Source organism: Netta rufina (assembly GCF_964035555.1).
Source record: "Netta rufina genome assembly, chromosome: 2".
Classification (NCBI taxonomy): Eukaryota; Metazoa; Chordata; class Aves; order Anseriformes; family Anatidae; genus Netta; species Netta rufina.
Window position 1 is genome coordinate 137,055,098 of NC_140124.1, and position 25,795 is coordinate 137,080,892.

General features: G+C 39.7%; 1 protein-coding gene across 1 annotated transcript in view; it reads right to left on the reverse strand.

Moving 5' to 3' along the window:
* Window positions 1-7,690: 7,690 nt before the first annotated feature.
* Window positions 7,691-25,795, reverse strand: part of RGS22 (regulator of G protein signaling 22) — a gene marked incomplete at its 3' end in the record, with an annotated part of 62,953 nt that continues 44,848 nt past the window's right edge. Inside the window, exons 18-27 of the mRNA XM_084281690.1 lie at window positions 24,723-24,885; window positions 23,936-24,094; window positions 22,079-22,141; window positions 19,870-20,031; window positions 16,816-16,995; window positions 15,135-15,275; window positions 11,266-11,373; window positions 9,389-9,491; window positions 8,685-8,817; window positions 7,691-7,856 (exon numbers count right to left, since the gene is read on the reverse strand). Coding sequence (XP_084137816.1) covers window positions 7,691-7,856; window positions 8,685-8,817; window positions 9,389-9,491; window positions 11,266-11,373; window positions 15,135-15,275; window positions 16,816-16,995; window positions 19,870-20,031; window positions 22,079-22,141; window positions 23,936-24,094; window positions 24,723-24,885 — 1,378 coding nt within the window. The remainder of the gene's footprint in view (window positions 7,857-8,684; window positions 8,818-9,388; window positions 9,492-11,265; window positions 11,374-15,134; window positions 15,276-16,815; window positions 16,996-19,869; window positions 20,032-22,078; window positions 22,142-23,935; window positions 24,095-24,722; window positions 24,886-25,795) is intronic.

The window sequence follows — 25,795 nt, forward strand, 5'->3', positions numbered from 1 at the left end:
AGATTGAATAATTGGCTTCAGTGGGAGTTTCGGGTGCAGAGCAAATGAAGTGTCACGGCCCTTGACTGTCGTAATATTCCTTAGCAGAGGCTAAGATTTTGCGTTCAGAACAACCTGAGTACGGATTCGGAGAAAATAAGTCCCTCAAGAGTTCATCTACTCGCTCCCCTGCCCCAGTATGGGTCTGAAAATACTTAGTTGTTCCTGGCAGATGTACATACCTTATCTGTTTTTAGAACCCCTCTGATGACAATAAGGATACCAAAACCTCTCTGGGCAGTTTATTCCAATGCTTAGCTAGTGTCTCAGCATACAATCTATGATTAGTACTACGTTGCCTTGGCAAGCCCAACTGAGTCTACGTATTTCTGTGTTTTGATTGTGTTTTGCCTTGTTTTTTAATATTCTTGGTTGTGGAGCTGCATGACAAGGCAGTGCTATTTCCCTGTTTGGTGTTGTGTTTGTTGTTTTTTTTCAGAGGGGAAAAAAAAAATCTGTTTCAGTCCTTTGGATAGCTTCCTGAAGACCTACTACTGCCAGGTGCTGAGCACCTCTGGAGACACAACTTAAGAGAATGAGCAGCCAGGAGTTAGGATGATCTTTGAACTGGAAGCTCTTAACTGGAAGATGAACACAATCATATACACTCGACATTTTTAGATCAACTATTGGGTTCATTAGCTTGAAAATACTAAATCATTTATTGTAGTCTTTAGTGAGTGGCCCAACATGTGCTGCTAGTTACTTTCTCATTTGGGACAAAAAACAGAGGGAAAGTTAATTTTTTCTTGTATATGCTTTCTAGAGCAAAATGAACTCCCGAAAAGTGTACTTATTTGCTCTTCCCAGCAGCCACGCATACCTCTGGGAAGAGCCATATTCCTCAACAAAGAAAGCATACGGGCTTCGTCCCCTGAAATGCGAGTACAGAATGAATCATTTTAATGAAACAAAAGACATTCATTCTCAAAAAAAATTATACGGAAGCAACTCATTGGAAAATTGTATTAGGAACATGGTGATGTACATCGAGATTAAATCCTATGTCATTGTAACAGTCAAATAGTTTACTGAGCAAGTTGATTTTATGCATATATGCATATAGTGTATATTTATACATACAAATACACTCAAACCGATGAAGTATAGAATTTAGACACATATACACTATACACACCTATACATATACAAAACTGTAAAGATGTAAATTACTCTAGAGATACAGGTTTGATTCCCAAAATACCTTTTTCAGAAATGAGTGCTATTCAAACCAATCAGGGGTTGGGGCTTCCAAAACCAATACTGCTCAGTTGGGTCTCCAGCTGGGATGGAATTCATTTGCTTGCCTACAGGTGAAAACTACTAAGAATGCTAAAAGCTGGTTGATCGCCTTTACTGAGCCACAGCCACCGCAGACTATTTTAATGAATATTTCCAATGAAATCTCTGTATTTACTGGCTTTGACAGATGGGGAATATTGCATAAGCTATTGTGTGCCTGTGCATTCCTTGAGTGTGATGCTGTGTTTTTTTTCTTGTCGTGTCATTTGTTTCATTTAACTTTCTCATTAATGGCACAATTGCTTTGCTTTGTTTAAAAGTCCTTTTCTGAGAAGAGAGCAGTACTTTCTTCTTAAACTTATTGCCAACAAAAGATTTTCAAATGCACGTGGTACAGAGGAATCGTGTACAAGATTGTTTTAAGAGGAAAAAGAAGTCTCTCAAATTAAAAGCACAAATCCACTTACTACATTTGCTTTTGACAAGAAATGAAAAGTTAACATGAGAAGTGCACATAGTTCATCAGCACACTCTGAACAAATACATAATTAACATGTGGAATAAGCAACGTTGTTGTCAACACTTTCACATATGTTACCATGAAACTTGAATATTTTTAATTAGTGGAGAAAATCCAAGTAAATGCTGCCTGCGCTTGAGATATAAATTAGTTTGGCTCAATGAATACTAAAAATGAGAGAATCTAATCTATACCTTGACTACCCGTAACGTATCGTGTCAGCTTAATGGGTCCTGCGTAATTCCAATCTGCTCTAACACTCTGAGAAATTATTACTTGGCAGAGAAGTATCTATTGTGGCCATTGTGTAAATGCTTTATTAAATCACTGGTAGAAATGAAAATGTATGAGTTCATTAGCAGGTAGGTAGAAAGTGTAGGTTTCGGTGTTTTGTATTAATGCAGTGTGCCGGCCTGACAGAACCTTGTTTGAAGGCTACATAATAAAAGGAAAAATAAAAAACTATATAGCAATACCATGTGGCTTCTGATTTGGGAACTACAATTTAGCCTATTAGACATGGACCTGTTCCAAAAGTGCACATTCAAACAATCATGCATGAAGGAGTTAGAAACACAGATGTGAATTATAACTCTCCGAAATCCTGGGAAAGCTCCAAATCAGGCCATTAGAGGTAGGCTTGAACTGTGAGTACAGATCCAGATCTAAAATTTTTGTTGAAACCTGTCTTTCCCTACATTTTTACAGCAACTACTGAATGTATTAAAACCAACGTTCCATAAGCTTAAAAAAACATAAAAAAAATTAACCCCATCTTAGCTGTGATTCGCAGTGACTGACTAAATGCATTTCTATAAAAAAGCAGAGACAAAAAAAAAAAAAACATTGAATACAATGGGACAGTTTAAATGGGTCAAATTCAAGCTGGATTACTGCAACTGCATTGGCATTGGCTGCTACACAGTGATGAGATTTAACATTAGAAACATAAATTACATAAGGTTTGTCTTTTCTGAGTTTGGAACAGAACTTTGAAGTGCCTGGTTCATTTTCAATTGTTTTTACACACACACACAGGCTAACACACACTAATAAATATATATTTTTTTAAATAAGCTCAAGTCAGTAGTTTTGACAAGTGTTTGGCAGGATTGAGGCTGCCATTTCACAAATGTACAAGTGGCAGAAGATAGAAGATTTCCCCAGGTCTGCAATGCTGCATGAGGCTAAAGGCACAGACGGAGCAATGACGGGACACTTGTCATTTTTCAGTGCTCCGGAAATGTTCAGCAGGAAACCGAGGGTCCCACGTATATAAAATTACCTGATTCACGGATGCTTCATCTGTAGTCTTCACTAATGCATGCTGCTTTTTGTTTGCTTGTTCATTTGAAGTCAAACATGTTTGCAAAGTGATTCACAGTGATCCTTCTCATGTAAAGGATGTAGAAACTGTGGCAGAAACAACCTGCCCTGGGCTACCCTGTGCTATTTAATAAGAGAAACAACAGTAGAAGCTGGGTCTGGCAAATCTGAGCTGCTGCTGCCTGCAAAGCATCTCTCTTCAGTGCTTATCTCAGTGCCTGATGATTAAGTCTAGATTTCCACACCTTGAAAGCAATAAATAAATCTACAGCTCACTGTCTGAGACCATTCCCATTATTAGTCATTAAAAAAATAAAATAAAAAAATCAGTCACTAAAAAAAAAAAAAAGATTTGAAGGAGTACAGAAGGAATGGCACAGCAGCACTGTGCAGACACAACTAAGAAAGCATTTTACTCCTTTTTAACTGGCCTGGTGACCACCACTACCACCGCACTTGTAAGTTATGTTAAAAATGCGTGTTAAGAACATAATCCAGCACTACATAACTTCAGGAATTCATCCCATAGTCTGATGCTTTGTGTCGTGTGGTAGCGGGAAGAAGTCAAAGCAAACTGCACTGAGGCTCGTAAGCGAGTAGTCCCAGCTTGTGTTGCTATCAGGAGTGTCTGAGTGATCAATTTCGGGACTGTGTCCTTTAAGCTAGGCTGCGTCTAGCATGCAAAGGTCGTAAAATATTTTAATAAAAATGCCAAGTCTGATGAGAGAAAAGTGAAACGCACAGTAATAGCATCTAAGTCTAAATATTTATGAATCCAAATGATGGTTTAAAAAATTTCAAAATAGTTCCAATATGTTGCATTACTTGGTAGTAAACAACAAAAGTCTGATTAGACTCTGTATTTTATTAGATTCTGTATTTTGAGCTCCACCAAAGCACAGATCCATCCAGAAAAAAAAAAAAAAACTACATTTCCAGGTTTCTAAAAATACAGCTTTTTTATTGTCTGTTCCTCACAGAACTGTAGTTCTACTAACGTGCTATAGAATTCTGAAACTCCGAAAGTATACATATTTAAGCTAAAGAAGGAATAAAATTTTATTTATCTAAAGGGAGAGGTGCTAGAGTTCTTGACTGAAACTTTTCTAGTCCTTTCAAACTGCTGGGCTCACTTTGGTGGTGGCTCAGCAACCTGAGAAAACGTATCTCAAGAACAAGACAAAAACGCAGTAGTGCTGTACGTTTCTGAAGTGACACAGTGATCATTTAGCCCAGAGAAATGTCCTATAAATGCACACACACACAACATATAGGTATATTTCATGTATTAACATGGAGACAGAACTGCAGACTGGGCTGAGGGCTATCATTTGTTTGCAAAACTTCAAGTGAATAGACCCAGTTTGCAGAATTTTACCCACTCATGGAAGTACGAGAAGTATATGGTGTGTTTTTTGGTTTTGTTTGTCTTTAAGTGATAGATGTGTGCGGTGTTAATCACAGTAAGTGTCCGGGGCAGCAGTTTCAGCAGGAGGAGGGCTGGTAAAATTTCACAAACACTTCTGTAAGGCTGAAACATGCAAGAAAATACATCATCTGTGACAAATAGCTGGACAATCTTTTTTCATTTTATAAGTAATCCAAGTATGGTTCAAGTAAAAGCTACCAGCAGAAGATAAGCATTGTCTACGTGTTATTTTTCTGTCTCAAAATGCCACGAAGGCAAGAGTACAACAAAACAGAAACTGAGTGCTGTGCTCCAGCATTTGGTTGCATGCACTGGAGTGATCGTGGCAGTATAATGTGGGATTTTGTATGTTTTTCAGACTGACACACAGCGCTGCATTTGTGGCGTTTCATGACGATTCTTTGCCTTGCACATTAATGAGTGGTAGGCCACACGGCACCACATGTGCTCTGCTCACTGCAAGATGCTGCGTTCCGCCCTCCTCAGATGTACTGAGCATTACAGTTCAGTGCATCTGTGAAATTCGGGATAACATGAAAAAAAGGAACAGGAACTTTGTTTTACTCCCTTGTTGTGGCTTCTACTCAAGATGTCCTTCTCGGGTAATACCTTGAGATTAAACAACCCAGACACAGAAGGAACAGAGATAAGCATGAAGCACGCTGTATCTGAATTGTAGGGAAAGTAGGAACCAAAACAGTGATCTCCTGGATCTCCCGTGTTCTTTCTGTAGGGTTCTACAGCAGAAGAGCTATAGCCATAAACGTACATGTGTTCCTTCCCTGCCAGGCTCTCTAAAGGAACTTCTGATGGAAATCCCATACGATTCTGGGTCGTTGTGTTTGGAGAGTGAAAAAAAAAAAAAAAAAAGACTGTCAGTTGCCTTTAGCTGTCACTCCACACTGAAGAGGAAAACACTCATGAATTGTCCTTAGCCAGGTGATCTAGGAGCTCCACGTGAAGGTCCTTGACTTCTGATAACTCACGGAGGGCTGCATAGCTCCTTCTTCTTGTCCAGGAGGTTGGGAGGGGGAGCAGAAGACAATCCCACCCCTAGCTCAGGAATAAGTCGTCAGGAACTCAGCAAGCTGGAGCTCCCTGATCTGCCTTTCTCTTACATGCGTTACACACATGTAGAGAATGGAGCCAACAATGCTGTGGCTGGGGACTGGTGTTTAAAGTGGTCTGGAAAATGTGGAGAGGTCTATCATCATCCTGTCCCCTGCCCAGCAGCTAATTCTGCCCCTGCCCTTCCTTCACTCCCCGCTATCAACTCTGTTCCAGCTCTTTTTACAACTTAGTTTTAAGACTCAACTCATGTTTTAAAAGGAAGTAAGAAAGAAGGGAGAGCTACCCAACAGCTATGAATTCCTGCAGCCTTCCAGTGAATTACACCTCGGGAAGAATGATGTTTTGCAAAAGTTATCAATCAGATCGGTGTCCTGATATATGTTGAGTCTTTCATGTGGATCAAAACTGAGAAATGAGGCAGAAGGTGTACTTTGGACCAGGAATCAGACTGGACTGGGAACAAATCACAATAGGGTTTGTTTTTAGAATAGTTCAGACACTTCATAGGGTTATTCTTGATGACCAGAAGCTGTGTGAATTGCAGTACTGAGACCATAGCATGCTGAGACACTCTGCTTCAGAGCTATCAGTTAACGCAGTGTTTTACTTTTTCATCAGATTAGGTGCTGAAGAACTAGGCTTGGTTATAAGATCATTAGGACCAAGACTACGTCATTGTTTGTACTGTGCATACTTCAGTGGAATCTTGCTCTAAGCTGAGCCTCCAAGGCGTACTGTTAAACTAATAAATGACACAAGAGGCAGTTTCACAATCATGTTGATAGGGAATATATTGGAAGATGTTTCTTTTCTACCCTTGACTAATGCCTCATGGTTCTTAATTATGGTCAAAGTCGTTGTCTTTGCTCTGGAAATTGAATACAAACCTTGCACGCACATTAGTTCTGTGTCTCTTGCCCACCTGTGGTGAATGTCTCTGCATTTCCTTCCTCAGGGAGATTTTAATCTGCCTGCAAAAGGTATCAGAATGTCATTGCTGTGTGGCAGCCAGTTGAAATAATCAGAACAAGTCTTCAAAAAGTGCATCAAAAAGTGTAAGAGAACACCTGAGAAACAAGGTGTGATGGGTTCGTCCTGCCTAGCACATCTCCCACCCACAGCTGCTCACTCTGCCCCCAGCAGGATGAGGGGAGAAAACGGGAAGAGCAGGAGAGAGAAAGCTTGTGCATGAAAATTATGATAGGGAGATTAGTTATCAATTGCTGTTGCAGGCAAAACAGACTGGAAGTGGGAAAATTAACTTAATTTGCTGCCATTTAGAATAAATAATTACTGATTTTGGTAGTGGGAAACAAAAACAAACAAAAAGGGAGAAAGAAATGTGGATGCACTTAGGGAAAACACTTTTCCTCCTCCTTTCCCTGGCTCAAGTTCACTCCAAGCACCTCTCCTCCCCTACTTGTTATCACTGTGGGTCACACACAGCCTCTTTGGTGAGGCACTGGGCAGTGCAAGGGGGGAGGCTGCAGTCTGTACATAGCAGTTTCTCTCTGCCACTTCATCCTTCTCACTCTTTCCCTCTGCTCCAGTGTGATTCTACTTGGGCTGCAGGGAGTATCTGCTCTGCCACGGAACACCTCCTCTTTCTCTTCTTCTCTTCCTCCTCCGACCTTGGTGGAATCAGCAGAGCCCCTGCTCTCTCCTCAGAGGCCACCCCTGCAGCCCACCACTACCAAAACTTTGCCATTTATACCCAAGGCATAAGGCTCTGTAACAAAGCAGAGAGACGCTGTCCCATCAAAAGCAGCAGTGGTGTTTCACAGCTGTTTTGCCCCACCAGCAGAGTGAGCAGATCACTATGTGAGTAAGGAGAGCCACCAGAGAGTCATGAGGGAAAAAGAGGAAACCACCCAGGGACAGCAGGAACATGAGCTGTTGGGAAAAGGCAGGGCAGGCAAACTTCCAGTGGGCTTGGAGAATGGGTTGTAGCTGAAATGAGTGGGAGAGACCTATCAAACCTCTCAAGACCTCTCATTTCTCATTTTGTTAGCCTGTTCCACAGCCTGGTGCCTGTCAGGAATGCCTTTTTCAGGTTTAGAAAATCAAGGTGGGCCAGGAACTGCTGGTCTGGTCTGCAGAAAAGACTGCGGTGACCCTGTAGGGCCCCTTCGAGCACTGGGCCCAGCTGGAGGTTTCTCAGCTACAGAGAAGAACCAAAGACCCAGCACAAGAACTCCCCATGCTGACATAATTGCACGTGAAGCAGAACTGCAGTGCAAAAAGGCATAAATGCATGAAGTATTGTAATATCTGCAGAGAGCCATAAGGTCCAACACAACCGAATGAATTTCACCTGCAGCTAGAGGTGATGAGAGGGCAGAAAGAGAACATGAGGAAAGAACAGAATGAGGAATGCTGTGGTTTTCTTCCTGAAGCCACATACAAAAAACGCTGCCACAGAAAGAGTGTATTCGGGCATTGGCAAGTTTAGGAGGATGAGGGAGGGCTGGACACCTATTTGCCTAAAATAGAAGTGCTGAAGTACAGAAATAGAAGATGAAGGAGAAACAGAGAAGAAAGGGGAGCAATAATCCAAGTTCTATTATTTTTTAAGTCTATCTAATTTCAGCAAAGGCTTAAAAAACTCTCCAGGGGATTCTTTCATCTAAAAATCCAAGCTTTGAAGCAAAATCTGTTTTTCTGTTTTTAACAGATCTCTTTGCTGTCCTATTTCTTTCTCCCATTCTAATGTTTAATCTGCTTCGGCAGGGATGATCTATTGCTAGATCTGTGTCAGGTCTTTGCCAGACTCCATGGGGTCTGAGTTTACTCCAGTCATCTCATGCTCTTATTTAAAATATTTTAACTGGAAAGCCCAGATAACCACATTTCAGAGACTGCCATTTTGCAACAAAATTCCATCTGGCCAACATTAGGTCCACTTACCGTGGTTGGAGTAAAAAATAATCTTGCCTTCATGTTGAGGCTGTACAGCTTCAGTTAAACGTGATTTGGAATGGGACAGCTCACTCCTAATGAGCATCAGCACTGACAGCAGGAAAACTAGCTTTTAAGAATCCAAATTTCAAAGCACACTTGTTGGCAGTCTGGTACTCACTTTCTGTTTCTTTGGGAGGATCTGAGCGTTTCTCCAAAGTCACGCTCCTCTTTGGAGAAATGGTGGGTTTTTCAGAGTTTCTAGCCTTCATGAAGGATGTAGATGAGGTACCTGTATTTAAAAAGAACATTTAAATGATGTGAAGCTGAATGGTTTAGTATTACATAGTGCTGTTGCTAGCCCTACTGGTAAGTGGAGCTATTTAAGGAACAAAGAGGTCATAATATCTTTGAGGAAGATGGTAAGAGGACATTCACAGAAGCACGAGGTAATGCCTCGTACAAGTCCTGAAAGCATGCTGCATACTGACAAACTGGTGAAAATAAAAAAGTTTAATCTCTTGGGTTGTATATAAGTCGCTGAAGCATAAGAAGCCATGAAAGTGAAATCTGTGTGTGACTCAAACAGTATTGCTGTGTCACTGTGCAGAATGAATGGCCAATATTCACCTCTGCAACAGAGCCTGTACAGTAAAGGCAATGTAGTACCTTGCAACTTTCACTTTCCCTTTTGTAGAAAACTTATCATTCATCAGTGTGGTGCAGAAAGCAACCCTCCTGCAGACAGCATAAGAGAGGCAGATGTTTATGTATGCAACTCCAAAGAAGAGCGAACAAAGCCCTTATGCTGAGAGAATTTTAGCTAAGCTTGTCCTCATAAACTACAGAACTTGGATAACAACCTGTAAAGAATGATGATGAATTTTTCTCCACATCTTCTTGCGTTTTAAGGAGTACTCTCTCCTGCTCCAAGGCTTCTATGTACTTGGAATAAGACCAGGAAGCCTGCAAGAATCATTAAAAAAATCAGCCTCCTGACCACACCGCTGGTTGTCCATGGTCCGTTTCGACCATGAGATTAAGAATTTGTTTATATTATATCCCAGTTATTGAATAATCTCCGTTACTGAAAAGAGAACTTTTTTCATGACAATACTAGAATCACATGAAAAATAATATATTGCTACAAATGAGCAAATCGCAAAACACCATGAGATGTAATGTAAGCAACTCTGACAGATACAATGTTTATCTTCATTTATTCTCTATCCCTAGTTCTGAGTCCTATTCTCTCATTTCTTCTACAAAAACTAAACACAACAGACCTTTCCCCTTCCAAAGCTGCAACATTTAGTCCTTTTGAGGACTTCATTTTATCTCCCTGACACATCCTTTTATGTGCCATATCTCAAATCATAGAAAGTCTCATTAGCCTCACAGTTCTTTCTGCTGGCTCACTCCAGCAGAATGCTGCTACCAGTAGAAGCAGGACATCCAGAGATGGTCATTCTTTCCTTTTCTAAGGAACAAATGCTGCCTTTTTACATTGCAAGAACCACAGTTCAGTTTCCTTGTAAGCTTCAGGTCACTCTCTCAAATCAGAAGGGAAATGGGAACTGTGTGGTTATTTGGCTTTTTTTTTTTTTCTTACAACATCAGAAGTTTGAGACCCATCTGTCATTTTGTGTACTTGTTAAGAACTTCAAGCACCTTCCCATAAAAGAAAGGGGCTTGGAGGGGAAAAAAAAAAAAAAAAAAAAAAAAAAAAGAACAACAACAAAAAAAAGTTATTGAGCCTTCTGCAATTACCTGGCCTCTTCTTCAGGGCTTAGGAATGTAATATTGATATCCTGGCTCACCCATCTCAGGTTATGCTTTTTTGTTTGTTTGATTGTTTGTTTTGGTTGGTTGATTGGTTTTGGTTTTGCTTGGAACAGGTATGAGTGAAGGTTAAAAGGCTTATTTAAGGGCTAAGACTGTGAGCTTCATACAGCCTGTAGTGTGGCTTCAGATTTTGAGAATATTTCAGACTTATTTCTATATTCTGCTCTCACTAATGTAATGCCACAGGAGCTCTGTGGAATTTAAGCAGTGGCCAGAGTGCAAGTTACTCCTCTATCACATGACATAGCTGTGATTATGTGGTTGCACAGATTTCCCATTATATTATGTCAGTGTCAGGGCAGCTATGAGCGATCACTTCGTATGCCCAAGGTGATGTGTCTATTATTCCATTTTCTCCAGTAAAATAACTGCCACCTTTTCACTACAGATTTGGTGCATCACGTGAGTTGTTTCCAAGAAGTACTAGATGGCTATTTTCTGTCTGAATTTCTGTTCAAGTAACTAGATTTCCAAAATGAGTTCAGCTTCAGTTTTTGATGAGTGAGCAGAACAGGACTCAAGCCTAAACCATTTTTTTTTCAAGATATGAATTTCCCAAGTAGTGAATGATTTCTTATTCCAGATTTGAACTTCCTTTCCTTCAACTTATATTTAAATACAGATAATTTTTACATCTCCAAACCTAAAGATCGTAATGTGTTTTTAGGCATTAATGCTACTCAGAACCTAAACCTGGAAGCAAGGAAGGATGGGAGAAAGGAAGGAAGGATTGAAAAGTTAACCTTCTAACAGCAAAGCTATGGTACAGGAATGAACAGTTACTGAAGAACCACATGTAAGTAGTATTCAAGACCAAACCCCACCTTCCCATTCTGCCAAGATCATCTTATCTCTCTTGAATGATGATATCTGCAGCAAAATGTTTATTATTCACCTGCCACTCATATCCATCTGAAAATGATGTTGGTCTTCTCCCCGTGCCAGTGTCTCGTCCCAGAGCACTACTTGGCAGATTGATGAGGTTTGCATCCACTTCTTTACCCTGACAATAATAAGAACTCATAATTAGCTCTAAACAGGAGCTGCTGAGCTAATGTAAAAAGCAAATCTGAGGAAGCAAAAATTGTCATTGGAAACATGACAGTGTTGTAAGCAGTGTCGTTTTATATGATGGACATATTGTGGACAGAGTTTTGTAATGCCCAGTTTTATAATTCATCACTTTGGGCATACTAAAAGATATCAGGAGGTACTGCTTTTTTAATACTTTTCTTTGTCTTAATCAAAATTTCCTGACCCCTACACACCTACTGACTATCTTCATTTTAGATTTAATAACTGCTTCAAGAGTGAGCTATCACTAAGTGAGAGGGAACACCTGCAAGAGAACTTATTTTAAGGACAGAGAGGCCATTGTGGTACCCTAATTGAGCCTTGGGTATAAATGTAGAACTAAGGACTTCCCATGATTAATTCCAGCCTGGTCCAGAAGCTGTGAATGAACTACAGCATACATGCTAGGAAAATGGGCAATCTTGTTTAAAACATTTACAATGAAGGACAAGGCATTGTAACCCTTGGTAAACTGCTCTAGTGATTAAGTGTTTGTCATTTTCATGTTGTTTTAGTGTTTTATTAAGGCTGCATCTTTGCACATTCTGCCTGATGATCCCAAAACTCGTTATGGACATTAATCAGTGTTCACATTTAACCTCACATAATTAACCCACAAAATCCCAATGAGGCAAGTAATATAACTCTCCTGCATGCAAATGAGAAAGTGAGAAAAAACAAAAGAAAAAAAAAAGAGGTCAAATGTTTCCCAAAGTTGCTCAGAAACCCCCTGAAAGATCTGGAAAAGGACCAGAATATCCTCCCATGGAGCCTTTCCCTTCCTTACCGTTCCCACTGACCAATGGACCCATCCTCTGTAATGGTGATTTTAGGGCATAGAACTGCCCGGGCAGCATGGTGTTTATATTCTCTCCACAAGCAGACTCACTACCATCTGTGGGACATGCAATTGTTGGAGCAAGGAGGCCAAAACCAATACAGAAATAGGGTGTATAGGATAGTATATTAATACCATCATTTATGTTTGCTGTGTTTCTAAATGAGAACGGTGAATTGAGTCCTTTAATGATGTTTTCTCATAATAAATTAGCCAGGTTATGGCAATGTCATATCTCCTGATGGTACACCACTTACCAACAAATAAGCTTACTGCTTAGAAGCTTAAAAAGAGATGGTGGGAAACATGGAAAAGTAAAATTAATATATATGTTTTTAACCTTTCTCTGTTAAAGGGCATGGAAAGAGCAATGACAGATTTACAGTGGAAGTATTATTTTGTACACTTGAAATCTAACATTTCAAAATCTGTTTTGGGGGTAAAGGGCAATTGTGTAGGCAATACATTACAAATAATAGCATCGAGGCAGCCTGCAAAAAGTGACTAATGATATTTTTAAAAGTATGTGGCACGTGCAGTTACCAGAGGAACAAATCCACAGAAGGGCAAAGAAGAGCCCATATAGCTGTGCCACACTAAGGACAAATGCGTGAAAAGGGACAAGAAAAGCATGCTCTCCCAAGGCAATATCTTTTAAAACAATGATTTCAGCTATATACAGAAGCAATCACATGGTGTTGAATATTCCAGCTTACTTCACACCATACCTATTTATTCCTGCCTTTCAGACACAAAGCTTGGAAGAGGTCTCTGCACAGTACATGCATGGCTTCCCTCACTGTCAGCCACTCATCCCCTGCACTGAGACCATGGCGAGGAAGCCTTCAACAGCATTTGCCCCATAAATAACCAAAAGGCACCCACAAAAAATAATGAGATAGTCAGATGACACTAAGTCACGCATCACTGTCCAGTGAAAACTACCTTGTGTGCCTGTTTTTCCTCTATGCTGCATCAAGGCCTTGCTGCCTTATCTAGTCGGTTCTGACAGTGAGGCAAGCCCACACAGATCAGCCACCCTAAGGACAAATCTGGGAGAAAGGAGAAAGCAAAATTCCTCCCACAGGAGGATGGTTGTTCCATTTGACATAAAACAAAAATGATATGAGGTGGGGGGGAAACAGCTATAAGAAAAAATATCATTTGTAATGCTTGCCAGATTATTCCTCTCCCTCAGCATGGAGGGGCAGGGGAACAGGAACAGAACTTTGCAGGAGGTGGGAAAGGCTTTGATCCTGAACCAGGCTGATTGGCTTTAGGAGCTTCCTACACTGCTCTGCCAGGGAGACTGGATCAATTGTCTGAATGGTTATGTTGTCTCTGAGGGGACAGAAGTCTCAGGTAGGAGAACAAACAAAGGCAAACTTAAAAATAATTGAAGAGGAAAGGGTTTTTCAAAGACTTATCTGTTCCACCTATTCTTTCAAGAGGAAATAACTGGTTTACTGATAATATATATATATTTTTTTGTGAATAGTCTGTAAACTGTTTACTGAACCGCATTCCCTGCCTGTCACTTTCTAAAATTTCTTACCCTTTTTCCCAACTCAGATGGGTAATTCACCTTTCCCATTTGTTCCCCATAAAAGCTAGGCTTTTGCCCTCCTGGCCAAGATTTTCTCTTTACTTCCTTGATCTTAATCAGAAATCTTATAGACAGGCAACAAACAGATGGAAAAAATAAGTCTGCAAAAACACAAAAGTGCATTACTTTGAAATATTGCATTCTTGCACTGTAAGTGTTGCCGATGGCCTTGCCAGACATATCTGTATGGAGGCAATGTGCTTTGGAGAAAGCAGCATGGGTTTTTGAATTTTAGACTTCACTTGACATTGCTGTGTGGCCTTGAGTAACACTTCACTGGTCCTGAGCTTTCACATGTCTAAAAGGAGGATAGCGATGTACAGGCATATGTCTTTATCTGTTCGGATGCTCATGTGGTTCTCATCATAAGCAATGTCTCAACACATGTGTACATGGCATTTAAAATATGTAAAGGTCTTTTAACGCTACTTATGATGGTTTGCAAGTCCAATCATTTCTCTGCCGTTAAAGGAATGTTCTCTCCTCAAAGCTTGCTGAACAATTACATTTCATAAAAAATAATATTTTGCAAAGCCTATAATCAATAGCAAAAAATATATATTTTTTTTTATTAATAAAATTCCAAGAAAAACAATTTTACAAGTGAGCATTCCACTGCAGAGGTCACAGTTGTGCTAATGCACCGACACTGTCTGGGAACTTATTGTGAACAGTCTAATAATTTCCCTGTCAAAGCTGAGAAATACTCAAGTAAAGACAAAGACTATACAAAGCATTTAGCTCATAAGTATTTTAAACAATAATGTGCAGCCTTTTCAAATGCTCCTTCTGAAAAAGAAACATGAAATCTTGTTGTTTGTTTTTTGTCAATTGTGACCCAGCAGGACTGTAAATTCTTTAAAAAGGACAGTACACATGGGAAGTGTAAGCAGGTTTGCAGTTACCCATTTTACACATGAAGTATACATGGAGTTTAAAAAAATCAGACCTCTTTTCCGCTATTCTCTTGGCACAAAAGATCGCTAAAATACATTTTCCTCCCTGCTTAATGAAAGGAGTATTCCACTGACTCATCTGCTTCAAGTTAAACATATGTATATGCATTGGCAGGATTGGGAACTAATCGCCCTAGGACTACATTGTATGTAAAGCTTGAAGTCTAACAAAAAGATTTCGGTAGCTTTGGATCAGGCTGAGAAAAGGATATTTGGATTCCTATCCGTTTGCTCATGAAACAGTTTTTATTCAGTCCATCAGCTCTCACCTGAAGCTTTGCGAGCCTCTCCTCTAATGTTTTGCCTTCCTTCTTTTGCATCTTTTTTCCTTTTTTTCTCTCCAAGGCAAGCAAAATTTCATCACTATCCAAACGGCTTTGAAACTTACAAAATTTTGGCCAAAATTTAAACAGAAGAGCAAAAATAGTCATCTGTGCAGAAAGAAAAGAAAGTCAGTCTTGACTGCACTAGAAAGACGGAGTTTGCTGTAAAATAAAGTATAGTTTACCGTGAGAATGTAATAACTATTTCTTTTTGAATACACAGCCTTGTTCCTCCTACGTACTGTGTCCTGACATTTCAACCCAGCTTTGCTCGGCACATGCTTTTTTCATCAGTGTGTTTATTACTGGTGAGAAATCTTCCTAAAACATAGTTAAAAGGCACTTTCTTTTTTATATATTTCCCTAAACAATTGTTTGCATTAATGAAAACATCCATCATTTTTTACAAGTATTCTTGATAAAATATACACCAGTAGAATTGCTTTTGCACCACTGTTCTGTTCAAGTATTTCAACTATTCAGTTCATTAGGGAGAGAGGGGTTTTTTCCTCCTTAAGAGAAAGGAAATACTTTTTTGCCTCTGGAAAGCCTCTTAAACCACATTACAGATCTATGAGCAAATCTTGGATAATTTTTAAATGATATAATCTCTCACAGGGTCTTTTTTGAACTAGAATAAGAAAAACAATTTTTAAAAAGCAAACAGAAGGGCTCAGTGAATTCTGTTGCTGCATGTACTAAGGCTCACATTTTTCAGTTGATTTAGATGTTTAATTCTCATTGAGAAATTTGGCTTCTAAGTAGTCAAGTATGCTCAGCACCTCACTGCTTCTGGTTTAAAGTACTTGAAAGTGACACTTGAGTCATTGTCATATTTGAGTCACAACTTTTTGGCCAAGTTCTTTCCTTGGTTTTGTGCCACATTTCTGGAGTTCACTGTCTTTTACATAGGCTGAAATGAGACTTATTTCTCTTAGGATCCATACGTACCCTTTTGTCTGACAAACCACCCATCTTTTGCAATCCAAATGTTTTGCGCACTCGCATTTGATTTTTAAAGGTATTGATGGAAATTTGATAGGAAAATAAAACAGATTAGCTTTCTTGGGTTTAGAAGATAAATCATAGATGATAGTAATGAGGAATAAGAAAATAATAAGTCTGTAGTAAAGGTTTATAGATTACTGTTTTGTCTGATTAGTAAAAAGATCAGAGAGAGAAAATTGCCTGCAGACTTTCTGTAATGAAAAGGGAAAGACTCAGTAAGTTGAGCTTTGTGCTTCACTCACATCTGCTTTTTTTTTTTTTAATATTTTTTTAATATTTATATGAATGAATCCTGTAACTGTAAATTGCTTCTCTGGCATTAACCAAATTATAAACAAGCAATTCAAAAAATAAACAAAGTTCATTTCAACTGACAGCACTCCTAACACAGAGCTGGATACCACCTTTCCCATATCAGCTGGCTGACACAAATTTTCAGTTTATTTGGCAGCAAATATCTGAAACTTCTCTGTCATCTCCACCATACAATCTTAATTGAAATGGATGACTCTAGTGTTCTACTTCATGGTTAGGTTTATGTATGGAGTCAAAATTGCCACATAAGCAACAAAGGATGTCCTTAAAATCAGCCACACAAACTCTATCCAAATCTGTTACAGAGATTCTCCCAGCTTCTTACCTGCGCCTCTCTAAAAATGTAAGGTCCTAGTTCTTTCCTGTGCTCCAAAATCTTCTGTGCTTGTTCAGTTGGGATGTCAATCTGCAAAGCTGGGGGTACGGTGGAATTAATAAAGCGGTTGATGATAGCCGTGATCTTATTCTGGACTGTGGCATCATCACAATGAGAATGGCACAAGTCCTGAAAGATGAAAAATAGCACTTTCAGTCAGTGTAAAGAGAGACGCAAGACCCTTTCCAGGGGCCCAGTGATCAAAGAGTAACAGTCATACAAAAATAATTATACAAAGAGATTCCTTCAGTATGTAGGATGAAATTCTTATAGCAAATGTGCACGGTCACAGCAATAGTTAAAACATGAGTGGGACTTCTGGTTTGCAAATGCAGATACACAGCAGTCATTGATTTTAGGTGATAGTCTCTGCCTGCACATTCTGATGGAACAGTGTAGTCTTTGTCCTGCACTCAATCTGAGTACGTTATTGGTAAATAGGAGGCATTTCTGAAAAGACAAACACACTTGCAGGTGTGAGATGCACTGATTTTCACAATGAGCTTGCTATGACTAGCAAAGTAACTTAAAAAAAAAAAAAAAATGCTTTACAAACTCCAAGAACAGAGGGGGACATTTTGAGTGGTACAAGGTATTATAACCAAGAATGCTGGCACAAGAGGAGACAATTTAAGCTACAAGTACAGTCTTCCATTCATTTCTCGTTTCTCCAGTCATTAAGATTTTGTAGTTTCCCAAAACCTCAATGTCTGAAATAATTCATGCAGGATAGACAGAATACAAAACAAACCTGAACTTACACGAGTAAGATCTCAAAGGAGCACTGAGGTTTTCTGCTCTTGGTAATGTGACCCTATCATTCTGTTAAAACCTATTATTACCGTGTTTTCACACTCTGGTGATGCTACTATTGGGCTTTGACAGGAGAGAAAAATCATTCAAAGAGCTTCCCTGAAATCCTTTGAAACGTGTACTTTCCATCTATCTATAAATATCAAGACATTTCTATAACAACAGGAGATTATCGCATGTATCTTCCATAGGCACAATGAGCACTCCAGAGAATTTTCAGGAAGTGTGCTCTCTAAATGAAGAATATGCATTTAGTTTTGGTAGAGGAGGCTGGATATTTACTTTGCAAAGAAATTAAAAACAGGGCTTTTAACCAGAAATGTGGTATGTGGAAGAACAGTTTTGTTTTATTATGAATACTTTTTAGTTTTGTGAAGGAAAAAAAGAATGATAACAGCTACAATGAAGAAAGTAAGGCAATACAAAAACATATTCAATATATCCTAAGAATATATTATGGTTTTCTTTGCTCATCTAGCACAGAAGAAAATGCAGAGAGCTGTAGTAAGAGGGAAGAAAAACAAGCCATAAGATATGAAGAGGAATGAGACATGAACATACAGAAACAGATGGAAATGATCCACAGAGTTATATTTCTTCATATTTATTTTCAAAAAATTTTTTTGTATTTTTTGTTTGTCCCAAAGTGTGCTGCCAGCCCAAATGGGTTACAAGGAGCAATGCAGACACTGACTCCCAAAGGGAGTTCTGTCTAAACTGATGGCGTGATAGGGCTCAGACAACACAAGCATGCACTATGCAAAGTACTGCCCACATCTTTGGCAATATTCCTCCAGTTCAGCCTGACCCACAACACTCCTACTGCTCCAGCCCTTTGCTTCTATAAAGAGCATCAACTGCCAACCATGACAAATCGCATGCATGTAGAAATATAGTCAGATTGTGCTTTTTCTTGATAAGAAGACAAATAAAATTAACATAAATGAAGGAGAGGGGGTGGGACATAAAACAATGAGGCCTTTCTTCAGAAAGCAGACACACAAAGAAAACAGTCTAAACTACACTCCACATTTGTAGAAAGTTTCCATGTCCTCCAAAACGTAGCAATGAAGAGTCACAAATCTGAAAAAAAAAATGTCGGATATTGTGAGAAGCATTTATATCATGTAACTTCAGATGCCCTAATGTGATGTTTCTACTATAAGATGGTCACTCTGTAACCAAGAGAGACAGCAGCACCTCCAGAGAGAATATCGGCCTACAACTTTGGGGTCAAAGCCACTGGATTGACAGGAGGATTGCCCTCTGTAAGCAGAGAAGCTTCAGCTTCTAAAGTAGACCCCAAATTCAAATGCCAGAACTATCCAGTGAAAGTGCACCCACATGTCTGCAGCAGGATCTCCAAGTGCTACCGCAGCATCACCTGTGTTCAGCTCCTAATTTCTGAGCATGTTAGCTAACCTCACGCTGCCTGTGCTATGTTCAGGAGCCCAGGAGAGGCTTTGTTTGCTCCAGCAAAATCCCAGAGGCAACGGGAATAAGGAAGAAGTGAAAGATCTGCGTTTAGTCCAGGGTGTTACTAGGAGGCTGCTGTGTGATTTAAAGTCTCACGCCAGAGGTTTCTGATTGTGCTTTGCCTCACACGACAGCAGCTGCTGGAAGCGGAATGCATGTGGAAGACAGAAAACCCCTGCTGACCTTGGCCACCTCCTCAGTGGCAGTCAGATGCAACTGTGCAGGGTGTAAGGGAGATGATGTCTGCATTTTACATGCAAGTTTTTTGGGTAGAGACCGTATTTACATTTGTACATTTGATTGAATTTCAAAGTTCTTTCTGATTTTTGAAAAACTACCCAACTCAGCAATAATCCCTCTGTTTAACAGTGTTTAGCTATAAAGACAGAATGAACATTTACTGCTTGCATATTTTCTACTGCTCAACACATGTATACCAAAATCTGGGCATTTGTTAGTACCCCTTCAGAGATTGAAAAGAATGGTAGAGTTTGAAGAAGCACAAAAAAAAACATTCAAGTCATTAAAAAACAGCTACTCTTAAGAAATCAGGACTTTCATCAAAGAAAAAGACAAATAAATGGTGAAGGAGGTTTTACTATGAACAAGAAAATGCTTAGAGATATTCTTGTTAAAATTCTCCTAATTTGCAGTAATGGATGCATTTGCTTACAAGTTGAATGATGCTCCCCTTGTGCCGTTTTACCACCGTACCTTATACTTCTGTACCTCTTGCCAGAAGAGCACTCCATTCTCCAGGAGGTCTCCTTTCAGGGACACAAAGCGTTGAAACTGATTTGCTGTCACTGGATTCAACAGCGCTTTGCGGAAAGCAATTATTTCACTAGATGAAGAAACCCACTTATTGTCCACATGCTGTCAAGAGAAGAAATAAATGCACCAAATAAACTTTGTTTCAAAAAGCAATAACAAAGGCATTAGTTAGCGTAAACTGTCTGATTCTTATCTTTGCACTGACCCTAACTTTCAGTAGTTTATGGGTTTATGACATGGATACAATAGAATTTGGCAAGGTTTCATTTCTTTCTTTCCTTTCTTTTCTTTTCTTTCTTTTTTCTTTTTTTTTTCCAGTTTGGTTTGGGCAACATTTTTTGGAAAACGTGATGGGAGAGGAAATGACTGACAATGATTTAGACCATATGAGTACATACTATAAAGTATGGAAACAGCTATTGTTATTGATTATGGCAACAGGCTACTTTTCTAGAGAACAGTTTGAGTTTTGTGCAAACAAACAACAAAGAAAAAGGAACAGACAAACCACATAGCTAAAAGTTGTAAAATGCTTCTGACAGGGATCTCACTAACAAAATGAGCTTTGAAATGTGTTGCCATGATCACCAACAGAAGCTAGAGAATTTGCTCTCGGTGGAATAAAACTACCAATAGTAAAATAGAATTTAAAGTCATCGAGACATTTTGGAAATCCTCCTGCTGCAAAGCAGGGAACAGTAGGCAGCCAGGAAAGGGTGGAGAAAGAAAGATGGTTTATGCAGGGACAGTTTGTTTGAAATGAAGTTCAGGCTGGCCTGCCTTCCTGAACAAACAGTTCTTGTGCTGTCAGTGAGCAGCAAGCCAAACAATCCCCCTTTGTTATCAGATGGATGAATGAAAACTGTCTTGTAACAGTGGTAGAAAACTCCTGAAGTCCTGGAGAGATGGAGTGCTGTTCTGCAATGGTCCCATGCAATGGTCTGCATGGGACAGGAGCATTTGTAGTTGTTGCAGACAGTCCTGGCCATATAACCTGATGCTAAGCTGAAAGACTTTCTGCAGCTTTGCTTAAAGACAGGGGATACAGTTCAGATTCTGCTGTGGAGCTTGCCAGGGTTGGGCGCCTACCCTTGCAGGAGGGTGTGTGGTGGTTGTCCAAAGAGTCCTCTGGTTAAAATGAAGTCAGTGCAACTTAGACAGTAAGTAAGGTGGCATCTTCTCGGCCCTCCTCCAAATTTCCAAACATGTTCCCTCTGCTGTGACCAGGGTTTAAGAAGCTATTGGGAAAAATTCCTCCTGGGGCATATTCATAAAAGGAGGAACAAAATGCTGCTCCCACCCCTATCCTGATGTATGAATACTGTTTAGCTTATGGTTTAATAACCTTAAAGCAGAATATGGAAAATAATCATCTTCCTGACAAACAGACAAAAGAAAACTCAGTTAACAGAACCCACATGCACTTTGGATCCCTTCCGAGCTAATGGTTTGCATGGATAATTGGTGACCGGGTCTCCAGTTTGATTTCAACAGACAATAAAAGTTCAACTGAATAAATGTACACAACTTGTATGTTGGCAATCACCAAGAGTTCACTGCTCTTCAAGAGAAAAAACTGGCAAACATCTGATGAAATGTATTATTACAAAGGTTTAAGATGTTTAAAATTGATATTATCTCAGTGCTGTAAGATTAAAATACAATTCTAAATGAAACAGATACTGTGAGATATGATTAAACCTGCCCACTCCACTGCATACTTCACATTCCCTTTTGTGTCTGCACGTAATCCACTCGCAATAATAAATAAACTACCAGATGCTGGAATGAACAGCTTGTCCCAATAAGTCCACAGCATGCAAAATACAGATAAATGTGAATTAAAGGTACAATACCAGTTTAAGGAGGGTTAACAGTACTCTACAGAGAAGGACGAGACATGTTTTTTTCAAGTATGACCTCTTTAGCCAGGAAGGGAGAGAAATTTACCGTGAACATCCAGCAGGGAGCTAGATTCACCAGTGATGTGAGTAATTGTCCCACTGTAGCCAATACAATCATGCCTGCTTTTGACAGCACTGCATTTGGGCTTCACGCTGTCAGCAGGGAAATGGTGAAGGATGTGCAAGGTCTGAACAGAAAAGACATCAAAACTGCAGACACATGAGACATAATAAACTTCACTTGCCTTCCACATCCTAGTTGTCTTCTCCTGTTTTTGGCTTAGGAGATCTTCGGTTCTGTCCCTTACCTACAGTTGAACAAAAGATTATCATTGTATTTTTTTTTTAATATTTTTGTTTAATGTTCAGCCCTCTAACGATTGAGACCACAGTGGGAGAATAGTTGATACTTCAACCATCTTCATTTGGCTCTTGATACATGAAACTTGTGGACCCACATTGAACACCATCCAGGGTTAAGCTATAAATGAGCCCTTGCTCATTAACACTGAGGAGTTAAGTCAAGAGGCAATGGCAGTGAAACGGTGCTCTTCCCCTGGTTTATCCTACCCATAATGTACCACTTAATTTGGGAATAGATTTTGAGTCTAATGACATTGTTCTTTTTTTTTTTATATGAATTGGTTTTGTTCCTTTGGACAGCTGTATCAGAAATACAGACTTGATCCTTCAGCTTCTTTGTAGCAAAAAATACACCTCAAATCAAGGGCAGATTTTCAGAATAAGGACTACATAGCATGCCCACAGTGTTTGGTCACTGTGAAATATGAAGCCAAGTGGAGAATGTCATCTGGTTTCGTTTCTTCTAAAATACATTCTTCAAAGGACCTTTTCATCCTCTGAATTTGCAGTAAGAAAGAGAAAAGAGCAGTGAGACAAAAATGAAGGGAAAGACTAGGGAAAGACTAAAAGCTGATTAAAACTATGTATTTCCTGCAAACTGTTTATTAGGGCTTAATACAGCATTTTCCAAACTGCAGGGGCTACTCTCCCTGCCAGTACAGTGCAGCAGGTGCAAGAAGAGGCATGCAAAAGCTAGCTTCCAGAACTGGAAGCAGCTTAGCCTCATCCCATGGTCTTGTGCCAGGGCTCATAAGTGAAGCAGAGTGCAGCTACAAAGGGCAGAGGACTAGGAAATTTTGCTTCAATTTTATCATTATTAAGATTACAGTTTGGCTTACCAGAATCTACACTTTTCCAATTCCTTAATGCTCTAAATCAATTAAAAGGATCCAACAACACTTCTGATAACCCTTTTGATGTTAAAAAAAAATCATAGAAAGTAAGTTTTATGAATCACTGCGGTGTGCATATCTGTCCGCATGGTGGAACCATCAAGTTTCCTTCTGCTGTGACATTCACATTTCCTAGCTCTTGTGGAAGTGCAGAGAACAAGTTGTTCCGCAACTGTCATGAGCAGGAGATCTCCCTGCATAGATCCCAACGACTGAGGCGCTCCTGTAAAAGGCAGATGTTGGCTCTGCCCTTTCCCCAGTCTTCCTAATGAGCCAGCAGAGTGAACGGCTCCTCATTCCAAGTTTTTTGGCAACTTTTTAGAGTAACTTGTTGGAAGCAAGGCTTGTAGCAGTTAACATCCCCACCAAGCAGAATTTCAGAAGTCCAGCAGTCATTTCTACAGGCACTGTAGCTCCCAAAGGGAAAATACGGACACCGTATGAGAGAGTGAATACAGCATGGGAAGCCCACTTGCTTGTGTTCTTGTCCCCTTGGGCAAATCCTTTACAAAGCAGCATTTCTTCTGTGCGCAAGTGTATGGCTCAGGCAGAATGGCACATGGAGAGTGCAACATTATGGCAAAGATTAACTTTCTCCCTTGGCAGCAGAGCCAACACCAACTTCTTCAGGTTTAGGATCTAACAATAACACTGTCAGCCAGACTCTGCCTTCAGAGGAACTGCCTTCACAATTATCAAGCTAAATGCTTCAACCTGTATGTGCTAGGGTGTCTTTTTCAATGTAAAGTGAATGTGAGTTATAGGCTGTTTTCCCCCGAACCTTTTTCTCCCAATGAGCCAAACAAAAAACAATGCCCATATGTGTTGCTGTTGTTAAAAAATTACCTTAGCTTGTCCCTCCGCCCCACGTTGTTCATCTGCCAGGAACAATGGCAGCCATTGTTCTTCTAATCTCTTCTGGATGCACTGCTGAATTTCTAGCAAAACCGCTGGAGGAAGCCGATCATGAAGGATTTGTCCCCATCCTCCACCTGAATGCATTAGCTAAGCAATCCAAACACAATAACACATGAAATAAACTTTTGTGTATACCAGAAGTCCTTTATCTCTCTACATCCTTGATTTAGCAAAGCATGAGCTTAACTGTAAGCAAAGCATTTAATGCATGCTTACCCAAGGCTCACATGTACTTTTCATAAAAGGGAACAGATTACATTTGTCCTTACCTATAATAAAATACAGACTCTGGCAAATAACACCCCAACTTGACCAAGTATATTTCATAAGTATCAAGATGTATTTGAGTACCACAGCTCAGACTTGCCGTCTGTGACTTTACTGACACACCAAAAATAGAAAGCTGAAACAAGCCACTCTGCCTGAAAAACATTTTTACACTTTTTCTGAGCTGTGCTGTGCGTGCTCTGGCTGTGGCCTCAGATCAGGATTTAAGAGAAATGTTCTGTGAGGACCTGGAAGGGTGACCCTGAACAGGAAGTAAGGGACCCTGATAACCAAAGCAGAACCAGACTGGTTCTGTTCCAGAAATACTGGCCAAAAAATGTAGATTACAGTTGCAGAGATAGCTTGGGAAAAGTAAGAGTAAAGCTGATGACAGACTCATCTCAGTCACAGCAACTAGTTTCTTAATGAATGCTTTTGTAACGGGTACCTGTTCTTGTTGCTGTCTGGTAGCTGGGCTGTTGGGTCCAAAGAAGTATTTTTTGTTCAGGTACTTGTTTTTAATATCCTTGGATTTTTCCTCCCTTCCTTCTTTATCCTTGTGGAGCATCCTCCTGAACTGTTCAATATCCACCCAGCACATGAGATCCACCCTACAAACAAATTTAAACAGAATGTTTTCTTCAATATTGAGTTAATTTCATAACATTCTAGAGAGTTATTAATTTAACCACAAACCACCAAAGTGTTAAGTCCTAAATACAAGGTCAGATTGGACTGAAATTTTATGTCTGTTTTTCTTTGCTTGTACCATCTGGTGAGACTGTGGCACATGCTGAACAGACAGATCAAAAAGCATCTGGGGCGGCTCATTCAGGGTTCCTTATGGAGGACCCTGAATGGAGCAACCTCCTCAGCTTGCTGCTGCTAAATCTAGCAGGGACTGCAAACTAGAGACACAGAGAAGAGCTCACAGGGTGAATGCAAAAAGAAACAGATGAGTATGAACTGGTACTATGAGAATTTGAATTGATACTACAGGCTGTGGGCCACTGGGAAATAAGTCAACATTGCCGTTCTGCCTCCTGGTCCTGCCTTCTGACAGAGGAACAGGGATGAGAGGTTGACAGCTAGGAGCAGCAGCCCCAGGAATCAACCCTCTTCCACCCCATGTGAGATGCTAGAGCTTTTGCATTAGTCCGCAAGTCAAGCAGACAAAAAGAATTTATGGTAAATCCTACTTCTATGGCTTTTCATGGGCTGCCTTTTCATAAATGACTGATTCTACTACTTATTTCATTATTTATAATAAATGACAAATAGTATCTATAGGCAATACATGGTCATTCAATACTTATTGTTCATAATTGTGTGTATACTATCTATTTGAGTTTGTCTGAATGGAACATATATTGGTTTTATTCTTTAAACCAGAGGACATAGTAGTTGACATACCCACAATTTCAGTAATAATTCACATAACTGTTTTCTGATAGTATCTTACTATCTGGACTTTTGTGAGCATTTTAATGAGGACATTCATTGTATTTGCAGCAGGAAACA